The sequence below is a fragment of the Aythya fuligula genome, chromosome 3, assembly GCF_009819795.1.
Source record: "Aythya fuligula isolate bAytFul2 chromosome 3, bAytFul2.pri, whole genome shotgun sequence".
NCBI classification, from domain to species: domain Eukaryota; kingdom Metazoa; phylum Chordata; class Aves; order Anseriformes; family Anatidae; genus Aythya; species Aythya fuligula.
Genome location: NC_045561.1, coordinates 1,170,846 through 1,189,932, shown reverse-complemented (window position 1 = coordinate 1,189,932; position 19,087 = coordinate 1,170,846). Strand labels below are relative to the sequence as shown.

General features: G+C 47.8%; 1 protein-coding gene across 1 annotated transcript; it reads right to left on the bottom strand.

Moving 5' to 3' along the window:
- Positions 1 to 555: 555 nt before the first annotated feature.
- Positions 556 to 11,486, bottom strand: LOC116487023 (GDNF-inducible zinc finger protein 1-like). Its single transcript, XM_032183521.1, has 6 exons — positions 11,470 to 11,486; positions 6,052 to 7,356; positions 3,594 to 4,508; positions 1,969 to 2,063; positions 1,306 to 1,473; positions 556 to 827 (listed from the first exon to the last, which is right to left on the bottom strand). The coding sequence occupies exons 2-6, from the start codon at positions 7,353 to 7,355 to the stop codon at positions 625 to 627; spliced, it is 2,685 nt and encodes an 894-aa protein (XP_032039412.1). The 5' UTR covers position 7,356; positions 11,470 to 11,486; the 3' UTR covers positions 556 to 624.
- Between the last annotated feature and the right edge of the window lie 7,601 nt (positions 11,487 to 19,087).

Genomic DNA, 19,087 nt, shown 5'->3' with positions numbered 1-19,087 from the left:
GGCTATGGGTGTGGTCACGGTTATGGTCACGGTTATGGCCGTGGCTGTGATCTGCTCCTGCTTGCAGGCCGCCCGTCGCAATCCCGAACAAAGCAGCTCCCCAGAACCCCCCGCCTGAATAAACCATCTCCATGCTTCCCCCGGGATCCAGCCCCCAGCCCTCGTCCCCCGATTTCTTTTTCTTTCTGTGAGGAACGTTTTAACAATTCGTGTCCATAAAGAACAGTCCTGTCTGCCTCTGGGCCCTGCACTGGCAATTTAATTCTTGAACCACAGATGCAGTGTGTCCCAGTCTCCCCCTCATTCTAGTCAATTTATCAAGTCTTCAGAAAATACTCCTCAAATTTATGAACCTGTTTGCCTTTGTTATTCCGGACTTCTATTTCTAACAGTTACAGCCTTTTTTTTTTTTTTTTGTCTTCTTCGAGATTAACTTAACACTGCTATAGGTGTGACTGTCCCTGTGAATGGCTGGTGAGGAATGTTTTAATTACTCATGAGGTGTCAGTAAGAAAGCTATTTGTGTTTGTATGAAGTCTTTCATGTCTGGGGGTTTCAGAACTGATAACAACTACTGTTATGGGATACTATGCAAGCCTCTGATATCATTTCTAACATTTCCGATCAGCACCAGCACAGCCTGAGCGCAGGCAGGCAGGGCGCACGTACCGCCACGTGTCTGCGCAGCGTGGACATGTCCGTGAAGGCTCTCTCGCATGCCCGGCACTTGTACGGCTTCTCCCCAGTGTGGATGCGCTGGTGGCGCCGCAGGGCGCCCTGCTGGGTGAAGGTTTTCCCACACTGCTCACAGAAGTACGGGCGGGTCTCTGAAAAACAAGGGAACTGCAGTCAGAGACCTGGAAGGCTGGCTCTTCTGGTCTGGATTTCAGCACAAAAAGAAAGCATACAGAAGGCTGGAAAGATGAATGCTGGGATAAAGCTGCACACCTAGGGCCCCAGCTATGTTTCTCCTGGCTTCTAAGGCCATGTGATAAATGTTTCTAAGCCTTCCCTGGCTGCGATGCAAAGCCTAAGCACAGCTCTTGCAAGGGGAATGCAGCAACTACAGTCACATTCTCCAGCAGCACCAAGTTGTCTGTCTGCTGTGCAAGCACCATTCAATATGGCAGCACCTTGCACTTTTTAACAAGTCAGGATCGTGAGGAGTCCTGCTTCTCCTCACTGCCTAACTCAAGGAGCTTATAACAGTGTTTCTGGAATAAAAAAGTCACCATCCCAACTGTGAAGTACTTCAGACTCGAAATTCTGTGCCGTTCATTTTCCCAGCCCCGACAGTTTCGTTACCTGCATGGACGTTGCTGTGCTGAGCCAGCGAGGCTCGCAAGCCGAATGTCTTCCCACAGACCTCACACTTGTATGGCTTCACACCCATGTGGCATCGTTTATGGCATTTTAGGTATTCATTGGTGGCAAAGTGCTTTCCGCACACGTCGCATTTGAAGAGGCGCTCTCCTGAGAACAAGGGAAAAGGCACTCTGAATTCTCGCAGCAGTCTGCACCCAAAACTCCCTCCTGGCTCAGAGCTGCAGAAGGTTCCCTTCTGCATGTTTAACTTCCTGATGCTTTTTACTCATTCAAATATTTTTCTCCCCAGAATTACTTATTTCACAATTTTAAGCTTTTGTTTATTTGAGTTCCTCGTGGCTTTGTTTATCCTTTGATGCTGTCCTTGGCCCTCTGCGTAGGAAGTCCCTTGGGACCATGCTCCCTCACTCACTCTACCCTTAATTACGCTTTCAGCGCACAAGGCTCCAGCCCCACCCCGCCACTTCCAATTCTCTACCTCAAAGTTAGTTTTCATACGCCTTTCAACCCCTGTACTTCCCAGTACTTGGAAGTTTCTTCTCTGAGCTAGTGAACAAAAAATCATGCACCTTCAAATCCCTACTCTCTCTTTTCAGGCAGCAGCAGGAGGCAATGGAAGGAACACAAGTCTTTAATGCTCACCTGTATGTGTCCTTTTGTGGCCAGTGAGTTTCCCTTTATCAGCAAAGCAAGCCCCGCAGTCTTCACAAATGTATGGCTTTTCCCCTGTATGGGACCTAAATGAAGCGAAACACAAACGCCTGTTAATAAAATGGCTCCCACAGGGTGTTTTTAAGACACCCTTGCTGCTTGAAGTTATGCTCTACACAGTACAGGATGCACGCTTCGTTTTGTCAGATGAAGGTCACTGGGAAAAAACACATTCTGCTCAGTCAGGAGAGAGAACATTTACCAGTACTGGTGCTATGTAAAGCTTTCTCGTTTAAGGATTTACCTTTTTCCTCACTCTAAGGCCCTTGAAAAATCCACCTTTCTCTCACAGGTTGCAGTTTGCAGTGTAAGTACTGGAAAGGAGACAACGGGGAAGACAACAGGCTGCTGCCGTGCTACCATCTGAACGCATCCCAAGCGTCCCCAGCACGCTGCCAGCAGCAGCTCTCTCCAGACTCTGCGGGTGGCGTTCTCGCCCTCCGTAATCCCTCATAGCCCTGTGCCTCTGGCTTGCAAGCTTCCAAATGGAATATCCTGCCCAGTTCAAGTCAAAAGGCGCAAAAGTCAAGCAAGTTTTTCCAAGCACGTGCTGGATGCCTGATTTTAAACCAGCTCATACCAAAGAACGTCTGAGCCAGAGGTCCTGACTTATCATCTTAACGTTGTGCTGACCTTCCTTACTGCAGCCCACGCAGCACGATTTGCAAAATCACGCCTGATTTTGAGTTGTTGGGCAGAATGCTGCAGATATGAGACAGGCAGTTACCCAACACAAATCCCGTGAATCACTGTTTTGTTGCAATTTGTCCCAATTTCAGGCCTCGTCTTACCCTGTGACAGCACAGCCCCGCTGCCTTTCAGCTGACACAGCCCCGCAGTTTATCACTCTGCAATCAGCACACTTCACAATTTTTAGATCGTTGTAAGAATGCTTAGGAGACAGAAAAACGTTACCATCCCCACCACACGGGCCCAGTCTCAAAGGATGGGATTTCTCTCACCCAGTTTAGCCCTCCCGCAGTTCACCTCCTGTTCCGAGCTACCCGCAGGCTCTCTGGAAAAAGATGGGAAATTCCATGGGATGATTCATTCCCTCCCGGGAGAGAAAACATCTAGCACGGACCCCACCAGGGAGCAATTCACCCGATCTAGTTACGCTGACTACAGAGGGAGCCCAGATGAGAAGTCCAGCTCTTGTATCACACAGAAGAAATTAAATCCCATACCAAAAGGCTCACTGACACAGAAAAAGCAGGGCTCTCCTTTCGGGTCTCCAAGTCCTTGGCTCATTTTTCAGCTCACTTCTCATCAGTGAGGGCCATCGTCTGATTTTGAAACCTGTTTCAAGTGACTGGCTTTTGCTGACAAGTTCGGATAGAGCATCTGTTTCAAAATCCCTGCCAAAACTGATGCAATGACCAGATGCAGACAAAGCCTTAACATAAAACAATTAGTCACAGATTACAGATCACATCCTATCCCTGCACTCTTGTCATAAGGACACGGAGGGAGAATGACTCAGAACTGGGAGACAGAGGAGGAAAAAGAAGTGCGCTGGGCATGCAGTAATGGGAGAAGCAGGACTGGAGGCTGACCTGGTATGGATCTTAAGCTGTGATGGCTGAGCAAACTTTGCATGACAAACGCCACATTCGTAGGGCTTTTCTCCTGTGTGTGTCCGCATATGAAACACAAGCGCTGTCCGGGAGCTGAGGATCTTCCCACAGACGGAGCAGAGAGGGCGTTTGACTCTGCCCTCATGCTTCCGCACATAATGCGTCCTCACATCTCTCTTCCTTTTAAAAGCGGCATTGCAAAGGGTGCAGGCAAACTGCCTTTCTTCACTGTGGACACAAGCTCGATGCTCCTTCCAGCTGTTGTAGCTAGCAAACGACTTGCTGCAGACATCACACTGATAGACTTTGCCGGGCAAGCACTGATGGACATCTCTGCAGTGATCCACATATTTTTTCCGGGAAACGAACTGCTCATTACACTTATCACATGTTATTACATAGGCAGATTTCTTATTCACCCCATTTTTATTTACCTTCTTCATTTTGAAGTCTTTGTCTGATTCACATTCTTCAGCATCCTTCTCATTAGAGCATTCTTCACCCCCATCGCCCTCAGTACAGGGATCCTCATTACCATCTTCAGCTTCTGAATACCCTGCTTCATAACCTACCCCCTCCTCTCCCTTCACACTCATTTCACCTGCAGCTTCATCCCCTTCTTCATTCAGTTTTTCCCTTCTTGCTCCAGCTTCCTTATACTTCTGCTTCTGTTCTTGCTCATTGCTACCGTCTGCCTTAGGAACAGGTTCCTCCTCATGGCTTGCAGCCCCTCTGAGCTCAGCACACTTCTGTAGTTCAGCCTCTGAGGCCCCATTCCACGTCCCCCTCTCAGGGTCTTCGCTGCCGCCCGCTGCACTTGGTCTGCATGCAGGTGGAGCTACCATCCAGCAGACTGGCAAAAGTTTCCTCTCTTGCCCAGATTCATGGATTTTTCTGTTGAAACAAACAAACAACAGGGCACAACTTCAATAGGTTTAATAGTTTCAATTCAGGCATGTTTGTCTTGAAGGAAGGGTTGTTTCCTTTTAACCTCTCCTCACATCATTCTGAGAATTAACAGCACGGCGGGAGAGCCACACAGGGAAGTTTTGCAAGGAGTTGGATCTTGCAATTAAACAAAACCAAAATGTCTCAGAGTTCATCAAAGTTGGAGTCTCTCAAGTACACTTAGTTGTCATCTGACCAGCAACCAAGGATGGACTGTAAATTTTCCTCCAAGACCATGGTGGGCAGCATAAGACATTGACGACTGAAAACAAGGGAAATCTAGAGTAACCACCCACATGGAAAACCAGAACAGAGCCCCTCATAAGCCACCAGTCAAGGCAATTAACTCTACTCACCACTAGTCAGGACATGGACCATGAACTGCCAAGGTTCTCAAAGCAGGTCAGGCATGAATCTGCCAGAAATCACGTCAGGACAGCAGACAGAGCCTTACAGTACATGGATGTGCTGGAGAGCCTCTTACACCCCCTATGAATTTAGTCTCCAAACATGGAATAAACACGTGCTTTTTTAAAAAAATCAAATACAGTTTGAGGTACTCTTGGTGGACCTTTGATTATTAAATAACAAGACCAGATACTAGCAGCTCTCTTGCCTCGGAGAAGAGCAGTCCTTATGGCTCGCTTACCTGAAACCAGGATTTGGCATGAGTTAAAGCGTGCCCTCAATGGAAGGCCGAGCCTACGCTTGAAAGGCTAACAGGTACAGGTTTAAAATCATTTGACTCAGGGCCTATGGCACACAACCTGTGTTACCTTCAGCACTACAGATAATCCAAAATGTAAAGCACAGTCCCAACTTGGATTTACTCTGGAAAGCACAGAGCAGAAGTGCAGAAGAACAATATGGAACAACTTCTAACACTTTATGACACCAGGAGTTACCCGGTCTTGTAACTTCTTTTATCCCCACTTTCTCCATTTCACCAGATTTTTGATTGATCCGATGGTATTTTCAAATAATTTAGCTCCCTTAATCTTTATTTTGGAATCCATCCTGGAGTGAATTACTAGTATTACCATTTTTTAGATAAGAATTAGATATTAAGAAATCTATTGCTGGAGAATTAGATATTAAGAATCAATAAAGCACTGGCATTAGAGAAAGAGGAAAGACATTTTTTGTGCATTTTAAACGGGTGCTGGTCCTTTCCAGGTTCCTATTTAAAAACTGAACTTTGAGGCTTCCAAAATCACTTGGGAGATCCAGTTGCACAAGATGTCTTTGATTCAACAGGAAGCGCTTGCCTGAATTCCCAGTTCGGAAACCTCAATCCCGTAACGCAGACTGAGAGCCCGGTGAAGTAACCCCCCAAAAATCTATGCCGATTTCAACACCCTTCTGATCAGCTCCAAGGAATTCTGGAAGTGAAGCATTCAGCAGCAATGCTTTCATCCTGCTGCCCAGAAACAGCATGCGTTTTCCTCTGCACACACAGGCACATGCACACGCTCCCTGAACACTGTACCTGACGTGGGTGTTGTAAGCAGACCTCTGAGCAAAGCTGGCAGGGCAGCGCTCGCATTTGTATGGCTTCTCCCCTGTGTGTGTTCGTATGTGGACCGTCAGGCCACACTTGGAGCTGATGACCTTGTCGCAGTACGGGCATGCCTGCGGCTCCTGCTTCTTCTTGTGTACCCTCCGGACATGGTCGCTGATGTCCTTCTGGCGCTTAAACCTCTTGGCACATAAGAGGCAGGAAAAGCCCCGCTCCTCACCGTGAATGGTGAGGTGATGCTGCCTGAGGTTTTGGTGGCTGGAGAAGAGCTGCTGGCACATGCTGCAGCTGTGCTTGACAGCCAGATGCACGCCGTGCTGGAGCTCCATGTGTGACCGGTACTGCTCGGTAACGCAGAACGATGCGTTGCACTTCTCACATGCCATCTGTGGCAAGACTTTCGCCACGCGCCGCGGTGATTTCCTACGTTCTGTTTTACTGCTAGATTTGGAAGTTAAACCGTTCTCATCTTCCCACTGCTCGGGCAGCGTACTGCTAATCACTACGCAGGCTTCCTTTGACTTGGTTTGAGTTGCAGGAGAATGACTGTTGTGTTCGGGACTAGTGACACCCGTGCTGAGGCTGCTTCTGGCGTCTGTCTTGTTACATTTTGGTGGCTTTGCTGCCCTGGATTTTGGTTCTGGAAAGGCAGTGCCCTGCTGCTCCAGACTTGCTGGTTGGCCTTCAACGAGCTCGTAACCAGCCAGCAGCTTTTTATGTTTTGGCCTGTCCCAGAGTTTCCCCTGTATGGGTACTGCCATCACTTGGGAAGAGCTGCTCCCTCCGCGGTCCTCTTCCTGCTGGATGTGAGGCCACTGTACTCCACCATTTTCGCATGGCCAACCTTGCAGATGGAGGCTCAAATCTAAGCCCTTCTTGCCCTCTGCTCTCACTTCTTCACAAACATCAAGCAAATCCTTGCACTCAAGTCTTTCGGCTATTACCTTCATTCGATGCAGTTTTTCCACTTCAATCTCTACTTCTGCGGTGTACACGAACTCCAGAAAAGAGGTGAACTCTTCCATGCAAATGTCTTGTAGAGTCACCGTGCAATTCTTGGTGTCCAGCATCTCATCACGCAGGAAAAGTCCTTTGAAATAATTGCTGGAAGCTGCCAAGACAGCTTTGTGAACCAGAAACTCCTCCTGAGCTCCCAGATGCTGCGTGTGAATTGTCACGTCGCAGAGGTGACCCGACCGGTACAGGGAATGCAGGGCCCTCAGGAGGTTAGGAGCAGCAACCTTGGATTTCATCAGAATTTTCTTCTTCTCCATCCTGCCAGAAAAACAGATAAATGTTTGAATATTTGCTCTCCTTCTTCCATGAGTTTTCTTTTCACTCCTATAAAACAGTCACTTATATACAAAGCTCTGTGTGGAGCTGTGTCCCAATTCCCCATATAAAAGACGTAGCAAGACCTCAAGATTAGTTCTGTTAATGTAAATGTCATCAGCAAACACACTTCAAAAATGCAGGTAATTGACAGGGACAAGTTACATATCTAGAAACAATTTATATAAATATTTTTTGGACAAGGTAGTATCACTTTATTTGAAAAATATTTCAAAACTGCTTGCCCCTTCTCAGTCGCCAAACAGAAGGGTCAGAAGGTTTTTTTTTTGTTTGTTTTTTGTTTTTTTCACATTCTGACAATTTGTCAAAGAACAATTGGCACTTTCCCAGCAGCTCAGGGGCAGAGGCTGCATGTCCTTACAAAAATGCACCTCTGAGAGCTCCATGGCTTTCCTGTCTCAACTCCCACACGTGTGACACCGATAACTCTGGAGCAATAAATCTCACAATGGACAATGATGCCAGCACCCTTACTGTGGTCTTTAGATGCTCCCCTAACACAGGCTGTTCCGATCTGATACTGTAAACTGATATTCCTGACGCAGCAATTTCTGAATGCCTGTTATTTAGCACATGTTTGCAACAGATCCGCAACCCAGGGAGGAACACTAGGCCAAAATAAATAGACCAAGTAGCCTGCTATTGCTTAAAGGCTCTGCTTGGGCTTGGCTCGCTGTGCTTGCTTTCACTTCTCATCTGAATTATGTTTGACATTATATTAAATACATTCCTGGCATATATAAAGTGCCTGATTAAGAAGACAAATGCATCTTCAACGCACAGCACCAGGAAGCTGAACACAATACGTAGCCTAGAGTGAATAGGTTTGAATAGCAGGCTTAAGAGGGAGCCTTGAGAAGCTCTTCCTATTACAAGCTGCTGCAGCAAGCACTACGGAGGATAATCATCTTCTAATCTGCCAGGAGTAAGTAATTCATAGCTAGTGACATCCCAAATAACGCTTTAAGAACTGCATTTAAAGGTTTAAACTGTTCTTCTAAAGACCCCTCTAAGTGTCACAGGAACGTGCACTGCCACGTTCATGGGGAAACGGGCGTGATTTCTACTCAACCTTAAGTGCCTGCACACCTGAGTTATGCAAAACCTCAACATTTGTACTCAGCTGGGGTTTGATCCTGAGTGCTCTCCTCTGTGAGCTCCTGTGAAAAGCCTCACTCAAAGCAGGGGTCTGCTCGGGATCCCAGCTTTCTCATCTCACTAGTGTGCAACCTTCTGTCTCCCCTGCTCCTCAAAGATGTTTACTCAGAAAAAAAGAAAACAAAAATGTTATTAAAGGAAAAAGACTTCGGAAAAGTAGCTAAAAGAAAGAGTGAAGACAAATAAAGCAGGTGCTGAAATAGACCACAGGAGCTGAAAATGGGGAGATGTGCAAAACAACACCAACTACATTCTGTCAGAAAGGGTCTGCTCAGATCCAGATCCTGCAAGTGTCCAATAATTATCACAGTCTCTGCCTTAGGATTTCTGGGCAGCAAAGAACCTTGTCAGTAAATGCGCAGCGCTGTTGTTTTGCACCTCATTTTGGCTGAAATTTTGCAACCTGCTCTAAGCCCTACCTACTACTTTGCATCTACCCCGTAGCAACAGCAGGGGCCAGCAGATCCCAGCCTCTAGGTGACCACCCAGTCCCTGCAGACCAAGCAGGCTCCTTCCAAACCCACCAGCTCTCCCATACCCGCATTCACCAGCTCTGTGCTGGCATTCTGTGTATCAGTGGCTCCCATGGCACACTTGCAGGCTGGGGGAACAAACACAGACCACAGACTAATACCTACACCCAGACCACAAATTCACCAAAGCTGCCACTCCATCTGTGCCTGGCTTGCCCTTCTTCATGTTTTCCAACGCGATATCCTTCCTCCCGTCTGAGAGCTGACCCCAGAGCTGAGCAGCTCACTGATCAGTAGCGCTTAAGGCAATCAATGAGCATTTTCTCCTACTCCTTTTTCAGATCCCTGTCTGTGATAAATTCTCAGTACACACTGATGTGAACCCAGCTAACGCTGATATCTGACACTGAGCCAAGCAGAGGTATGTTCCAGCACGATCTCTTTAGCTCAGCTGGTTCTAGATTAAATCAACGCCGAAACGGCTTTCTAATGGAAACCACTACAGATCGATCAGTTCTCACCAGTTTTTGTTTTTGTTTTTTTTTTTTTCTCCCAGAAAAAGATGTGACTACTTTTTGTTACTGCTCGGAGAGAACATTTAACTTGACATTTCCGACGTCCTGCTGACTAGCTGGCTTTCCTGTTTTCGTTTCATGAGGTTAAGATTGGCACACAAGGTTCCAGCGGTATCAGAACAGCATCTAAGGGTTGTTTTTCTTTTTTGTTTGTTTGTTCTTCCTCAAAAGTTCAGTCAGTAGAAGGTTTCTAAGTATTTTGCGTTCCTTTGAGGCGTATGGGAGCAGCTGCTTTTCCAGTGGATTAGGAAAGCAGTTTCCTCCTTACTTTTTACACTTCATTAAAACTTAATGACAAGAGAAGATTTGTGAGCAATTCCCCCTCCCCCCAAAACAAGGGCAGCAAAAACAAGGATAACAGATGTAATAAATCATTCCCTTACTGAATCACAGAGAAGCACACATTTTACTCTAAGGATTACGAGTTAACATCAGCTTGAAAGTACAACCAGTAACTGAACAGAAGAGATGACACCAGCACCATTATTAGTATCAGGCTTCATTCTGTCGCTCCATTTACGTGAACAAGACACCCTGGTCTGCACAATCCTGTCTCCCGACTGCATCTATCAAGCAAGCGTTCCTGGAGCTTTACCGTCTCCTGCTTGAGCCGGCCCCAAACTGGAAACAACCAGCACTTCTCCCTGCTGGACTGGAAATGCACCACCCCAGCCCCACGGCGCAGCAGAACAAGACCCCAGGTGGTGACGTGGGATCGTCAGCAGGGCAGAAGCAGCAGTGCTGCACGGGGAGCGCTCTCTGTTACCCTACAGCTGCCTCCTGTTTTCTCACACCCCAAAAAACCCTCTCCGAGCTCCGCTTGAGGGGCGCAGGGCTCACACCCCACTGTCAGAGGCACCCCGATCACCGAGGCAGGAAAGAGCTGGCAGGAGGCTGACAGCCCTACAAAATACCATCCTGCTGCACCCTGAAGCTACTTCTGCAACAAGGCAGCACACTGCTGGCCTGAGGCGCTGACTTCAGAGAGAAGATTTTAAATGGCAACAACTTTTTTTTTTTTTTTCCCACAGATTGAAACTTCAGAGTTTGTTTGTAACTTCTTTCAACTTTTTGCCTGATAATAATAATAATAAAAAAAGAAACACTTTAAAGAGTTTGTAAGTATGCAACATTTCCAGAAAACATAATTAGCCTGAATGAACCACTGCAAAAGCCATGGCTATTCAATTCCGGTATTCTATTCAAAACCACTGGAATAAATCCAGCTGTGCTCAAAAATAAAGCCCAAGAGCAGCCTCCAATCCCAAGGAAGGATTTACATTTGTTCTGTGCCACACCACTTTTGTATGACACAATAACACACTCAATAGCACTGCTCTAACTAAAGGTAATTAACACAGTAAACGAAACAGGAAACATGTGTTTGTAAGAGGGACAGTAAGTACTTCTATGACAGGGCTGTTTCTTGACTTTCACCGTTCACGCTTAAGTAGAAACTTCAGTGGGACAGAGCCTTAACTGCTGTGACATGGCACAGCCCTGCCGAAAGGAAGGCAGCGAAGGACGCCCATGTATCTGGGGGAAAAAACAACAACATGACAGGTCACAGAACAGAATCCCACAGAACAGGATCCGTCCCGGCCCCGATTCTCCTCAGAATCTCCTCACAACGCCCGAACCCCCCCCGGCCGCCCCCGCGGCAGGCCCCGCCGCCATGACGCCTCACGAGGCACCGCGGCCCAGCCCCCCCCGCAGGGGCGGCGGCTCCCGGGGCCCCCGGACACCCTCACGGCGGGCCCCGGGGGGGGGGGCCGCGCCCCCGCCACCCCCCCCCCCCAGGCCCCGGCGGGGCTCCCCGCCGCCCTTACCCTGCCTCTGGGGCCCCGCTCCTTGGCCCCCCGCCTGGGTAGCGGCAGCCGCGCTGCAGCCGGCCGCGCACCGCCCCCGGGAGGAACCACCTTGCCCCCCCCGCCGCCTCGGCGTGATGGTACGGCCCGCCTGCCCGAAATCAACATGGCCGTGGTTGGCTTCGTCATCTCGGCCTGCCGGCTTTGCCGCCATGTTGAGTGAGGGAGCAGCATGTGAGGAGCCGGCCGCCATCTTGGGCGAGGGTCTTTTGCCCTTTCCCTGTCGTGTCTGGGAGGAAGAGCCGTGCTGGGCAAGGACAGCGTGTCCGCAGCCAGCAGCTGAATAACAAACAAGCAAAAACACAACCCAACACAACCAGGCAGCAACAAACCACCTGATGGGCAGGGAACAGGGACAACGTGCCCCAGGCTCACCTGCCTGCTGAGACCTGCCCTGCTGCATGTCCCATCCCCAGAGGTGCCTGCCTGCAGCAGCACCCCAGCCGCACTAATTAGAGAGGGGCTTTATTGGTCTTTAGCCAGGGTCATCAGGGAGGCCTCTCACCGCTCAGTTCAACACTGAGTGTTACATGCTCTGTGTGCCTCCCGAGCATGATGCGCCAGATTCCTCAGAATGGCAGGCAGGGTCAGTTTTAGCCATTCATTGGACTGCTTCTGCTGTTAAAGTATTTCTGCACAAGAATGTGCCAAGTCTCACCCCACAAGCAGCCCCACAATCAGGGCTATCAGAGTAAGAGGCACCCCCTGCTTGTACATATTTATACAGACCAGCCTACAGATTTATTCTGCAGAAAGTACCTCAGTCAAAAGTAGGATTTTGAGGACCAGAGCTTACTTATTTCTGGGCTGTTTTTTCAGGAAACTGACTTGTGGAAAACGGACTCCACAATCAGTAAGATTGTAAAGTAGGTATGTTTATGCAGTGCTGGGCAGCACGGGGGGTAGTCCTGCCAAAGTCATGCTCACCTGACGCGGCAACTTGCCTTGGTTTTATGCAGTAAAGAGTTACATATGCATGAAGTTTCACACTATGCCTATACATAATCATAACCTGTCCCCGCTTCGTATTAAAATTAGTTCCAATTTCTCCCATCTGCACTTGCGCAGTGTATTCTGATGGCGGTCGTCAGGGGTCGTGGGGATGAAGATTGATGACTCTTCCTCGTCACCGCTCCTTGACCTCTTGTCTTTGCGCACTCAGTTGCTCCCTGGCTCTTGTCCATCTGCAGGACCAATTTCTACCAGTTTCTTAAGATGGGCTCACACTCTTATTAGGAGACTGACCTTGGTAAAGGGGCCCAAAGCTTCTTGCTTTAATTAATTTGCACCATCCTAATTTCATGCTGTCAGCACTCTATCTCTACTTGCCCCTAACTCCCTCTCTCAGTTCCCCCTTTTCTAAAAGTTAGTAAATTCTTTTCTAAAAGGTTACTGAGTTATTGTATTCTCCTAACTCCTAAACCCACCAATGTCTCCTTTACTTCTGTTCTGGTTTTCCTCATATAAGAGAGATTCACAGGTGGCCCTGGTACCATCTTGCTCAGGGAAGACAAGAGATGGGAGATTTCTCCTAATATGGGTAGACAACAGGGAAATGAGGAAATAAGTGGCTTTAAAATGTTTTCTGACACTCAAAAAGAAAATCTAAAATCTCAGGGCAGCGCGTTCATGCAAGTTGTGTGAAAGCATTTTGTTCCCGTGAGAAAGCAAGCCAGCTTTGTTGAAATCTTCCAGAAGATCAGGTTTCAGGGCCCCAGTTCTGAAAATGGTTTCAAGCTGGCTGCCAGGACTTCGTTCGCTTGCGTTTGGTACTTTACTGTCCGTCTACATCGCCAGGCTGGACAACAGTGAAACAAACAGTTTCTGTGGGGACTTTGTTTTTCCAGTGATTCATATATATCTTCACTACCAAGGGCTGGTTGAAAAAAATACATTAATTTACATAGCTTTTGTTCAATTCTTTCCACAACACGGAAAAAAAATGCAATTGAATCAAAAACAATTTGTTTTCACATTTTCAAAATGAACTGTTTCACTGTTCTTGTCCAAACACATCCCAAAGACTGCATCTGCCATTGAAGGCTATTAGTGCTAAAACCATTAAACAGAGAAAACACCCGAAACTGAAAAGCAGCACCTCAGCGAATGTGTTTTGTGACTGGATTTGAAATCGCCCATGACCGTCCAAAGGGCACTGACCTATTTGGAGCTGTCCGGCCACTGACAGGCAGGTAGTCCTGCCTGGAGGCCCTGTCAATGCATCTCTTGCTCCGTTGCAGAAGACACAGCCCTGTCATGAGTTACCTCTGGAGAAGGCCAGGAAAAGGTATCTTTGTCAAGTGGCTCTGGGCCCTAAGGGTCTCTGTTTTCACCCAGAACTCAAGTAGGATCTGGTTAAAGTGCTCGCATTGCCAATGGTTCCTCATGCTGTTCCTCGGAATCAGTAAATGCCTTCACTCATCTCACAGCCCAGCTTGCTCTGCCAATGAGATCCAGCCCTTCCACACCTCCCAGTATGGATAGCTGCTGATTATTTCCAGTGATTAGAGTTTATAACGGCTGTGGATCTAACTTAAGTGCTTAAGCTTTGGTGGGGTAAATCTGGGCTTAGCAGAAGTACAAAGAGAGGCTTGCATCTCACACAACCACTGCTCCTGCAGGGCAAGCCACTGTTTTTCATCCATAACTCAGTGTTATGGTCATCTAGACAGGCGCTAGCACAGCAAGCTGTCCTTTATCACATGAAGTGATTTTAAACAGCTGATGGACATGACAAGTCACTCAGTGGGCTGCCAAGTACTAAAACACACAAATCTTTTCTCCAAGACAAATCACAGATAAAGTCCTCCTGGAAACCTTATTTATTTATTTATTTATTTATTTAAACCTTTACATTTTAATGTCTTTTAAGAATGTTGGATGCTGATTGTAATTCCTTGAGGTAACATAAAATAAATTCCTCAATTAAAAATCTCACCAAGATGCCAACATCACTGGAACTTATCATGCTGTTTACCTTTCTCTTCTGTACTTCTATCACACAAATTTGAACCTGGATCCTATAATTATCAGGCTACTGGCCAGATATTAGAAAATATTCACACAGTTATGTGGAAACAAGACTACCGTAGGAAAGAAAGAATAAAAATATTTAGAATAAAAATAACTAACGGAAATTCAACTTGCTCAGGCTCATATAGGCCAAGAGGTAAATCTTGCCTGACAGATATTTCCCACTGAGGAGTGCGTGCTTCCACCACGAATTTGGTTTTCAGCACTGATTATTTTGTTTGTACTGGGAGAATGTTTCTATTGTCAAGATACAGCTCTTGGAGCGGAAAGAATGAGCAGCAATATGAGTGATCCATGCTAAAATGTCAGGATAATATTCCTGTATCTTAGCACAAGGGAATGGTGTTTGCTTTTACTTTATCTGAAACCTGGTCTGCTCAACAGTTCTCACCCAGAGGAGTTGGGAGAGAAGATGAAGTACAGACTCCTGTCCAATTTAGCCTTGCTTTCGCAAGGATTGAGTGAATTACTACAAAAAGTTGGCAGCGCCGTTGCACAGGGTTGTACTGTGTGTCAATCTTTGTGGGCCCACTTTGGAGGAATTCTCTGAAGGCTGCTTTCACACGCTGGAGACCCCCGGGGAGCAGGGCAGGCTGGATTTCATGCTGCCAGTGGTTTGTTTCTGAGGTCGGAGGAAAGGGCCTTGACCCTTCACATGTCCTGGGTGCTCTGCTGCACTTTGGGGTTGCTCATGCATGTTTCCCCATGGCTTCTTAGAGCAGAAGATCAAGCCCCATCTCCCTCATTCCTGTTGAGCATCCTAATTGCTGGGGAGAGAGAGAGAGGACAGGTGACTTACTCACCCTCTCTGAATCACAAACCATTCTATGCAGTGTTTCAACAGGAGGGATGAAACAGCTGGGAGGTGGGAGAGAGGCTTCTGGATCCTCTCGGCCTGAGGAAAACACTGAACTCAAGTGCCCTGTGTGGGATGAGAGATCTCGACACAGGGCTGCTGCAATAAAGCAGGACACAGACATCCATTTTGTCCTTTTAAGCCTAAACACTGCAATGTCCAGGAAAGAATCACAGCCTGGGAACCCAGATTTTATCTACCTCCTTTGCCTGGGAGTGAATGACGTGGGCTTTGACTGTGGTGACTAAGAGCAGGAAGAAGGGAGATGTTTGGAGCCAGGTTACTCCCCTGTGAACACCGGTCCTGACCCTCGGGCACCAGGAGGTTTGCAGACACTTGCCCGAGGTCATCTCCAAGCGAAGGAAGGAGTGGCAGCACAGTCCCCCCAGTGCCAGGCTAATTGCTGGGCTGCCTCTTCCTCTCCAAAGCCCACAGGGAGCCTCCTGCACCAAAGGGCAAGCACGTGGAGGGAGCCGGGCTCCGGACGCTGACACAGCGCGAGGTCAGACACAGCGACTGGCCACGAGAAGCCATTCCTAAAATCTGGGGCGTGAATGAAGGCCCCCACAGAAGACTTGTTCTTAAAACTCTTCCAAAGGTCACGTTGCAGATCAGTGACACTGCGGCACATTTCAAGAGGCCCTAAACTGTCCCGGCAATGCGAGACAAAACCTCATCGCGCCTCTCCCCTGGGCAACAATCCTTTCCTTGCAGCTCCGCCAGAGGATGCTGCAGCCTTCAGAAACAGCCCTGCAGCCCTGCTCATCGTTCCTAGGGTCCAGAAGTCCACAACCGGTCGCTCACTGACATAATCCCAGCCTCCTGGCACAGAAGATGAAATGACCGCTGTGCACAGGCCATTTGAAGCTAGCCCTGCGTCTCTGCTGGGGCTCAGGTGCACGATCAGTGCACACTCTCGGGTGCACTGATAGTGCTGCTGGATTTGCAGGCAGGGAGTGGGGCTGGAGCACGTCCCTGAAGGGTGTCCTGAAGGGGCGAGGTCTGTGCAGGAGCACAGTCAGTCCTGGGCTGCCCCTTTGCCATGGGGAGAGGAAAAAAAACGAATTCAATGGTGAAGGAGTCAAGGGTGAGAATATACTGGGAAGGACAAAAAAAGGTCAATTTGAGTAGCTTCCTTGGGGGACAGATTGATCCCCCGTCTATTCAACTGACTGTGACATCAGGAGGAATCCAACCACGTGTCTGCTAGAGCCTTTGAGGAGAAGAGGGCTTCAAAATGAATTTTTCCCAAGTTTGGAGCTGATGAAACTGAAGCTCTCCTGAATGGGAGCCAAGCCACCACTCTGCAAACCTTAGTGCTGTCCCCAAAACAGAGACAGAGCTTTCAGCACAGTCTAAAAATGCAAATTCCAGACAAAATCTTAATGAGAAACAAACAGCAGACTCTGGGTCTGTATGTTAGTGGTAGATACTGGTTAACCTCGAACACAGTTCTGCATAATACGTTCTGGCATGTGATTTTGCTACAAATCAAAGATACCATATATTCTCCCTCACACTGCTTATATGTTAAATTGCGAGGAGCTGGAGTTATGTACATTCTAGCAAAAAAAAAAAAAATCCAAGATTGGTGCCACTTGATAAGCACACGAATTGATAAAAATTCATCTGCATTATTTTTTTTCCTCAAGGAGATACTACAGTCCTAAAGAGAAGCAAGCTGTGGTTCTCGGTGAGCCGTGGTTAGTTTTGCCAGGGAGGCTGGAGCACGGCAAAGGAGACAGGGGCTCCTGCACCTCCAGCCGATCCCTAGCGCCCTTCCACCAGGGCGGCTCGAGGAAGCCACGGGAGCTGCATTCAGGGCTGGGGTACTGCTGCATGGGCGGTGATAGATGGGAGACCAGACGAGATGGCCTGACAGCCCCTCCTGGCTCAAGAAGTCTGAATTATGGAGAGCGGCGCTTTTTCCATCTACTTTTTCTTTCTGGCTCACCCCTGTGCTCAGGCGCTTGTGACACGATATATTCCCACGGCGCTGGAGGGGCTGCTTTTGGGTTAATTCACTACAAAGCTGACACCACGCTCCTGACAAGTGGCGTGCTAGGCGGATGGAAAACAAGATGTAGGAGGTGAGTCCCTGGATGGTTCGCTGTGTTACCAAATAAATCCCCCGCACAGCTCATCCGTTAGGTGCCCTTGTTTATTACACATATTTAAGCCGCTGGCACATTGTAACCTTCTGCTTCTCCCTGTACCTTTGAGAGAAGCAAAATATTTTAACCCATAATAAACTACAGGCAGCGACACCAGCAATTGCCTTTGCGAGCCTGTGATTTCCTATCCTGCTCGAGCAAACACTGAAGGTCTGATGTAGCTCTGGAGACCTCAGCCAAGTTCTCCCTCTGTGTGCAAGCCTTTTTTTTTTTAACTCCATAACTCTTCCTGTTTCCAGTCAAGCCTATATTTAAATAGTTTGCTGAGTCTGGGGCTTGGTGAAAGGATATAAAGATCCTGTGTCTCTGTCAAGAGTCTAGAAAGCAGGTGGATGATGTTTAGTCTCTGGCCAACAGACACTGCTGATAGCTGCAGGATGCTAGTGTTTTCCCCTCTTGGAAACAAGCTGCCTCCTGTTTAGTTACAGGCTCTTAAATATTAACAAAAAAAATGTAATCAGCAGAGGGGAAAAAATATATTTTTTTTCTCCCTTTTCTCTCCTACATAAAGTCAAACAGATTTTAGAGTAAATTAATATTAGCACCTTGCCCCCAGCCAAAAGAAATAAAGCAGAAAATCAAAGTTATTCTTAACGCCAGCAAAACTGCAATTTCTCACCAGATTTACAGTCCCAGCCTTGCGCTGCTCATGTTATCCTTTATTTTGACCAAGACATCTGTTAAAATAGCTGCCGATTTGAAGAAGTTGGTGCCAGACAAACTCCACCTGATCCCAGCTGTCGACTGATGGGAATTTTAAAGAAAAAAACAGCAACAACAAAAAACCTGAATCACTGAAATCAGTGCAAAAATGCTGCTGTGAAGGCCAGGCAAGCAGCAAGGCACCCCCAGTGCCTGCAGGCTGCATCTGGCATCGAAATTCCCATTCTGCACTGATGCAGTTCGCCAGAAATTGTGCTACTGACTGTAATTCAGGTGGGAAAACACGACCAGAAGAGCAGACCAGGGGAAGGGGCTGCCCCCACTGCATCATCATAGCTGAGCCCCTTGACTTGTAAACGTCTGAAGTAGCCTGTGCTACTTTTTTTTTTTTTTTTTTTTTTTTTTTTTTGATATAAACATTTCCTAGCTTCATGGTGATATCCTGTTGTTTTTTATCATGTTGCTCATACCTCCAGCAGCAATCGTTTGCTCCCTGCCCGGGCTGAGAAAATACCCTTTCGATCACCAGATCGGGTGCGGAGGCTTTGTGCGATGAGTAAACATGCAAATGCAGCTGCCTGGAGAAACAAACACCTGGCAAAATATTTTTGGAGACGCGGCGATTAGTCACTGCCTGCATGCTCTGCGAAGGCTGTGCCCCAGCTGCACACCTGGGGAGCCTTCCTGGCCCTAGCCCAGCGGGTGCGCTCCTGCCTGCACCACCAGCTGGTTTTCCAGTACGGGTGCTGCCTGTCTCCTATCACTGCCGTAGCTCTGGGGGACAAACCATCATGAGAAACACCTTGATAGAGCTGGGGGATTGTTGGTCAGAGCACATGTGTGACTTTATGTT